At 37.7% G+C, this 8,401-nt stretch overlaps 1 protein-coding gene and 1 pseudogene across 1 annotated transcript; both read right to left on the reverse strand.

Annotated features, from left to right (window-relative positions):
- Positions 1-4,130: 4,130 nt before the first annotated feature.
- LOC137714930 (MLO-like protein 1) lies at positions 4,131-6,005 on the reverse strand. The gene has a single exon (XM_068454091.2). It carries the CDS (start codon positions 5,803-5,805, stop codon positions 4,303-4,305), a length of 1,503 nt encoding a protein of 500 aa, XP_068310192.2. The 5' UTR covers positions 5,806-6,005; the 3' UTR covers positions 4,131-4,302.
- Positions 6,006-7,294: 1,289 nt separating this feature from the next.
- LOC137714658 (MLO-like protein 1 pseudogene) lies at positions 7,295-7,807 on the reverse strand (annotated as a pseudogene).
- Between the last annotated feature and the right edge of the window lie 594 nt (positions 7,808-8,401).

Genomic DNA, 8,401 nt, shown 5'->3' on the forward strand with positions numbered 1-8,401 from the left:
AAAAATGAAGACCCAAAACATCTGTGGGGAGAGTTCTCTGTGTGAAGAACCGACGAGGGGTTTCCGGCAGACGCTCCGCCAGGCTTATCAGGCCGCCGTGGTGGTTATGTATAGGCATGGAGCTCAGAATAATGGTAGGGGTCTCTTGGTTCCCAAAACAATTGAGAGAAGGTGGAGCTACCCTGCAGAAGACCCCATTAGAACTCTCATATTCTTGGGGTCTTGGGGCCACACCTAGACTTTGAATACTTGTTATAAACCATGTCAAATATGATGTAGAATTTGGGGTGTGGATCAAAATTTCTTGAAATTTGAAAACATGTATGATATACTATTAGTGAAGTATAATTTACGTGTGATTAAATAATGATCATATGGATTTGACTCTTCTGCTTCAATAACACTTGTATAAAAATAAAAATAAAATTAAACTCGAAACTTCTCACAAGGTAAAAAAAACCAAAAATCACTAAACTAAAGCTCGATGGCACTAGATGACAAAAACAGTTGGATAAGATAAGAGAGGAGATGTGGATGGGCAACCAAAGGTCATGTGGTGCTATAAGGCCCTCGAATAAGGATCTGTGAGGATCCTGAAGATCTTCAAATCATGTATGTTCATCGTACATTGTACGATCAGTTTTCGTCAGGTACTGTTTATGTTTAATTTTAAATAAAAATATTTAAAATGATTTATGATTGCACGATGTACGATGAACGAACATGATTTGTTGATCTTCAGGATCCTCACAAATAGGATCCGGAGAGGATCCTCATTCTAAGGCCCTCCACTAGCGTATCAAGTGTGTTGTAGGTATTTGTGTAGAATGGTCATCTCCCCTTTAGGGAGGGCAGTTGCCTTGCACGTAATTATCACCGAAGAGTAAATCTCGTCTAATCATTTTTTATTTGAAAAAAAAAAAAAAAAATCATATTTAAGTTACCTAATTTCTATCGATAAGTATGACACGAAATTAAACTACTCTGTAAAATCAAAGAGTCAATTCACACTGAGCAGTAATGTGTCTTAGTTCGATAGCTCCCCATCAAAGTTTTGCTCATTTCGAATCTAAGTTTGTTAAAAAATGTATTCAGATTTGAAAGGGGCATATCTTTCAAATTCTTTGCACAATATAACTAGTTGAGGAGCATGTAACTCAAGTAGTTAAGCGTATTTATTCTTGAACCCGAGATTCTAAGTTTAACTCCCCTCCCAAACATCCGTTGTATGAAAAAACATAAGAATTGAACTCAAAACGGTTCTAACAAAACAGTGACCGAATATCACTAAATTAGGTCATGAAATGCCCCTCCCCTTCCCACTCATTTCTTTCCACCATTTCATCTTGTGAGTTGGAAGTGAACATACCAGCTATAAGTGGAATATCTTAACACAGTGAGTAAAGCATCTTCAGGTTGATAGCTTCCCATCAACATTTTGCTCCCTTTGATTTGAAACCTTTGGAATCTACGTATTCGGATGTGAAAGGGGCATCTTACAAATTTTTAGCACAACATAAGTTGGAATTCTATACGATATTCATTCAGTTTCTTTCACCGAAATCACTTGGTTTCTTACACGTACAGAGTTATTTTTATAGACAAATTACATTTAAACAAGTGTGCAAATATTGTTTTCGTAATTTATAGTCAATTAGACTATAACTTACAAATATAAAGAAAACTTCTTACATCCAGTGTTTAAAATATTTATGAAATTTTTGATATTTCGGTCCAAATATTTGAAAAATTAAGGATCGATATGGAAAGGAAGGAGGTGAAATATAAACTTCATCCTATATCGACAAGATATAAGAAGATCAATGAATATCGACGATATTTATCGATTCACTACAGAAATTTTGCTGCAACCATGTTGCAGATTTCAAACTTTTGAACTTTTTAAAGAATCTTTCTCTAATTTTGACTACATTTGAATGAGTTGACATATTCATCCCATTGTAAATTTCCATATTTCCGTTGAAGACAACAACCAATATCGATATCGGTATTTTCACCTATATCAATACTTTAAACATTGCGTACATGTAAGTAGCCAACTTTATTCGGTTCCAACTATCAACTAAGTAGCCAACCAACTATCAACATTGGCATACGACAAAAGCACAATGAGCACACATTCCTCTAGAACATGGCATTGGATTCAACACATGTCATATGATATGAGATCGAGATTCACTTTGAATTTATGTGTCTAAAGTTATGAACTGAGAGACATGAATCACTTAATTTCAACCATATGGCCTCCATTAGCCTATTTCATTAACCCACTTCACAAAAATTCAAAAACTAAAAAAACTAAGATCTCTCTCTCAAACGGTTTGAATCTCTTAATCCGGAGACTCAGAGACACAAAGATTTCGGAGTGGATTTCATGCCTATGATATGACCCCATGATCCACACCAGCACAATTTGTTCCTATTAAACATTTCCTCATGTCTTCAAAAAGAATCAATATTGTACAATTATACTGGTCTAGTTGGGTCACCACTTCAATAATTCACAGCATCTTTTATTTTCACCTCAAAAAGGAAAATCATCATTTTTTTAATTACCTAACCCCTTTGACAATAGTGGCCACGTCAGCATGTTCCTACCATTTTGTTCTTCTATAAAAACCAAGGCAAGGCCATAAGCAGTTCTAATATCCAACCCTCGTGGCCAAACAACAAACACAGAGACTACCTTCAAGAATGAAGCCCCAAAAAACCTGTGGGGAGAGTTCTCTGTGTGAAGAACCGACGAGGGGTTTCCGAGAGATGTTCTGGCAGGCTTATCAGGCCGCCGCGGTGGTCGTGGCCAAGCAAGGAGATCAAAGAAATGGTAGGGCTCTTTTTGTTTCCAAACCAGTTGAGAGGAGGAGGTGGAGCTGCTCTGCAGAAGACCCCATTAGAACTTTCATATTTTTGGGGTCTTGGAGCCACACCTAGGCTTTGAGTACCTGTTATAAACTATGTCAAATGCGATGTGGAATTTGGGAGATGGATCAAAATTCTTGAAATTTGAAAACATGTATGATAGATTATTGGTGAATTATAATTTATGTTTAATTAAATAACTATTATATGGAAGGTGAACATTCGGGCACCGGAAAAGTACATTTGTGATAGAAATGTCACATGTTCGAGTCGTGAAAACAATTTCTTTGCAAAGTAAGGGTAAAGATGCGTACGAAAGACGTTTTCTCGGACTCTTATAAAACGAAAGTTTTGTTGGCTTATAGTCGTCCTTTTTAAATAATTACCAAGATATCAACAACTGTCATGGTCATATGTGATATGTTTTGTATTTGACAAATAAATTATGACAATGGATTGAGTTAAGAGCCCTATGCTTTGTTTCAGTTTCATCGATTTTCTAAGAAGAACTCTAATGAAATATGTTAAGATAATTAATTTTTCAAAAATATTATAATTGGTACTGTTTGACTCCTTATATATAAGATATATTTATCTTATTTAGAGGATTGCATGCTTCTACTGCTATACGTTTTCAAGAATTGTAAACCGCTATATATTATGAATTCATATTTTCTTATGTCATTTTTGAAAATGCTATTAAAATAATTGAAAGTGTTTTTGATGGAATTGATTTTGGATTTCAAAAACATTTAAGTGTTTTTAGAAAGAAATATCATATATGTATTTCTCGTAAGAATCACTTAAAGTGCGAGAAGTGTTTTCAGTTATTTTAAATAACTTCGAAACGAATCCTTATTATAATTGGAAGAAGTGATTTTCAAACTTTTTTTCCTTCCTTACACGTAACAACACGTTTATTTATGACATTTGAATTAAATGAATCGTGAAATAATAAAAAAACACAAGTACACATACGTGTGCAAAGAAATAAATGAACGCGCGGAAATCGTTTCTAATAATTTATTAATTTGAACGAGGGTGAGAGTTTCTAGCAAGGTAGCCAACCCCTTTCCCCAAGTTTTTGGATTTTTGAGCAAGAAATGCAATTGGCCAACATTGATAAAAAAAACCAAAACCTACTTGCATAGATAATAGGGTGTATTCCACAAACTTATCTCAATTTTTATCCGTCAAATCGTATAAATTAAAGAAAATCAAATAAAAAAATTGACAAGAGGTATGTGAGCGATGTGTTAATAGTTCCAGATGATATTGCAATCCAGCCCACACAACCTTAAATTAGAAACTCAAGCAGAAAAACAAGACAAGCAAAACATCCAAGATCCAAACTTCTATTTGCTATAACTTCAATTAATTCTAAAAATAAAAAGAAAAATATATAACTTAATTTAATTATCTTCAGTTACTGTCCTCCTTCTTAGTTGCCTTGTTCATAAACTTGGCCATCTGAATTCGCACAGAACCAGCTGCAGAACCCTCATGGGAACTTCCCTGTCCAGAATCAGAAGCATCGTTTTCATTCGCAGCCTGCATTGCCTTCTTCTTCTTCACCTTCTGCGCCCAACCCACAAGCCCCACCTGCACATGGTCGTCGAAAATCGCCTTCTTGAAATGAGTCCCCATCTGCGTAACAATGGCGTAAAGCGGCAGCGTGCTGTAACTGCAGAGCACCTGTATGAACACCCCGATGATCAGCCTCGGCACAATGTACTTCACTTGCCCCATGATGCAGGAATCGAACCCGTACTGAAGCCAAATCCAGAAAAAGAAGGCGATTTCGAAAGCGTTCTGGAACAGTATAAAATGGATCAAGAACAGAACAATTCTGGGTTTTCCGAACCAGAAATGATCGTCTGACGGCTGCACAACGAGGTCCCCTTCGACTGCTATATGTTTCTCTGCAACTTCGTGTGCCAATTGGGTGATGATGTGCTCGAGCTTCGTCCCCACGGCGAGCAGAAGCAAGAAGGGGACGAAGGCGATCCAGAAGTAAGTGTGCCAGCCGTTGATGTTCATCAGCAGGAAGATCACCACAAAGATCCACAGATACCAACTGATGCCAACAACTTTCTTGAAATCGTCCTCCAAAGACCGCATCATGTACTTGTGGAAATTGAATTTGGGGTTTCCGCGGCAATGCGTGTTGATGAATCCGAGCCGAAGCGTGATGTAATCGGATTTAGTCACGGATGCGTAAAACTGCTTGATGAACGAATGAAACCAACCGAGAAAGACCGAATTTTTACCCATGCCCAGAAAATGGTCACGGATAAACGCGTGCTGGTGGACATGGGTAACTTTTGTAACTTTTTTCTTCTTGAGAAGTTGCTCCGCGTCGTAATTCTCCTTCGCGATCGCATCCTCCCACACTTTCCATCGGCGAATCTGAATCCCTCCGAAAACCACAGTCAAAACGCAGAAAGTGACGTGGACGATGGCGAGGACGAAGATGAAGATGTGCAGATGGTGCAGAGCTTCGAGCGACAGCAACGGCACCTTATGTTTTTTGGCGCAGTACCCGATCTGCGACGACTCCTCCTCAGCGAAGAGCCGCCGCATTCCGCCCAAATGGGATGTGGGTTCTGCCTTCTCAGCCTCGCCGGGGAGTTTGCACGGCAAGAGATGCGCCATCACGTCCTCCGAGACGCAGAACTTGGAGATGAGGTTCTGGAAGACGGTGAGGAGCAGAGAGATGAACCCCATAAGCATAAGCTCCTCCTTGATTTTCTGCAAGGCTTCGTAGAGCGACGTCTGGTTCTTCCTCTTCAGGTACTTGCCACCGTAGTGGAGGAAGCGCTCGGCGGCAAGAGAAAGGGCAACGATCACCGTGCACACCGCCGCGACCACCCATGTCGGCGTGAACTCTAGCGTCTTCCCCTCTTCACTTTCACCACCACTCATCTTTCTATCTTTTTGTCTTCAGTTCTGTGCCTCTTGATTTATTCAGTTCCCACTAAAATATGCAATCACTGTGCTTACTTTAATCGTAGTGCCCACAGAAATTGTTGACTAAATTGAAAAAGTTGCGCTACTTTTTTCTCACCAAAAGAAAATTAGGAAGAAAATGAGTTGATTTTTTGGAGTTTTTTATGCATTACTATTAGGGTGAAGATGAAGAAACAACGGTTACAATTTTGCCATATATATTTATCTTAATAATTTAATTCGTGATGGATCCGTCTATCAATTTTTTACATAATTTGTAAGAGTAAACTTTGTAATATATTCTAATAATTCGAATAGTTCATCTGTTAAAATTTTATATATAGATTATTCTTATAAAAAATTAAATAAATTTAAAATTATTAAAATATTTATTTGTAGTGAAAAAAATTAAGGAATACGATTTTACAAAGAAATCCTAAATTCTTAATTCAATCGTCATATAATTTTAAAATTAGGTGATTTTTAGTAGACATAATCTTAGACAGAAGATTTAAAAAATAAACAACTCGAATTGTTAAAATATATTATGAAATAGACTTCACAAAATATTTGTAAATAAATTATATAAAAAAGTAATGCTACTAATCCATCGGTTTAATTTTGGTTATTTATTTATCAGGTTTTTTATTATATATTTAAGTGTCGGTCCAAAGGACAACTCATAGCTTATCACTGTTAGCCCTTTGGGACCAGGGTTACTATTCAAAATATAAAAATAAAATTAAAAATTAAAAAACAATGTGGGGGCGAAAGTAAGGGCCAATTAAAAAATAAAAAATATGGGGGCCGAAGGTATGGGCCGGATTTATTACGACCAAACGGGACTCAACCGTTGCAAGTTGAGCGTCTTTTTCCAACGAGGATGCAAGGTGGGACATTTTGTTGAGAGTTGTCCTATATCAGCAAGGGACAATGTTTGTTATGTATTTATAAGGTTTTTGGATTACTTCTTATATAGTTAATTAGTTTTATGATAAAATTTTAATTTCATCATCGTATTAAAGCGCGTTGTTCTTGTGTAAAGCCAAACAGCCACACACGTTCCAGCTCACCCAATTGTGGTCCACGTGTAGGCTTGAAAATCCTCCATCACACGTGTGAGGGCATGTTGAGGGGAGGGACAAGGTTTGATATGTGTTTGTATGGTCTTGGGCTACTCTTCGTATAGTTAATTGATTTTATGATCAAACCTCAATTTCAACCCATTTTAGTCGCAAAATCTATATACCAGCCCAAAATTACTGTTCGATTCAGGTCATAGGCGAACCGCGAGGGAGGGAGTTGGTCGCTTTTTGGACATTGAACCAACCTGTCTTGTGTCGAACCGTGGATAAGGACTTGAAAACCGTCAACCAAACCGAACTAACCCGATCACCATAAAGTCTTCAATTACACGTTTAGTAATTGAAGTGAGCGCAGAACCTTACCAACTAACAACTATCCATCAGAATGATTCACGTGGCAGGCTAATGCAGAAGCTGACGTGGACGATGGCGAGGACGAAGATGAAGATGTGCAGATGGTGCAGAGCTTCGAGCGACAGCAATGGCACCTTGTGTTTTTTGGCGCAGTACCCGATCTGCGACGACCCCTCCTCCGCGAAGAGCCGCCGCATTCCGCCCAAATGGGAGGTGGGTTCTGCCTCCTCAGCCTCGCCGGGGAGTTTGCACGGCAAGAGATGCGCCATCACGTCCTCCGAGACGCAGAACTTGGAGATGAGGTTCTGGAAGACGGTGAGGAGCAGAGAGATGAACCCCATAAGCATAAGCTCGTCCTTGATTTTCTGCAACGCTTCGTAGAGCGACGTCTGGTTCTTCCTCTTCAGGAACTTGCCACCGTAGTGGAGGAAGCGCTCGGCGGCAAGAGAAAGGGCGACGATCACCATGCACACCGCCGCGACCCACCATGTCGGCGTGAACTCTAGCGTCTTCCCCTCTTCGCTTTCACCAGCACTCATCTTTCTCTCTGTTTGTCTTCAGTTCTGTGCCTCTTGATTTATCCAGTTCCCATTAAAATATGCAATCACTGTACTTACTTTAATCGTAGTGCCAACAAAAATTGTTGACTAAATTGAAAAAAGTTCCTGACCGAAAGAAAATTAGGAAGAAAATGAGTGGATTTTTTGGAGTTTTTTATGCATTACAAGATGAAGAAGCAACGGTTACAATTTTTCCATATATGTTTATCTTAATAATTTAATTCGTGATGGATCCGCGTATCAATTTCTTACATAATTTGTGAAAGCATATTTCGTAACATAGTTTAATATTTTGAATAGTTCATTTCTTTTAATTTTATTTATAAATGATTTTTACAAAAAATTAGACAAATTTAATATTATTAAAATATTCATTTGTAGTGAAGAAAATTGAGGAATATGATTTTACAAAGAAATCTTAAATTCTTAATTCAATCATCATATAGTTTCAAAATTAGGTGATTTTTTATGGACATAATCTTAGACGAAATTTAAAAAATAAATAGCTTGAATTGTTAAAACACATTATGAAATAGACTTCCCAAAATATTTGTAAAAAAATTATATAAAAAA

This window comes from Pyrus communis, chromosome 3 (genome assembly GCF_041283825.1).
Source record: "Pyrus communis isolate YQ-2024b chromosome 3, ASM4128382v1, whole genome shotgun sequence".
Classification (NCBI taxonomy): domain Eukaryota; kingdom Viridiplantae; phylum Streptophyta; class Magnoliopsida; order Rosales; family Rosaceae; genus Pyrus; species Pyrus communis.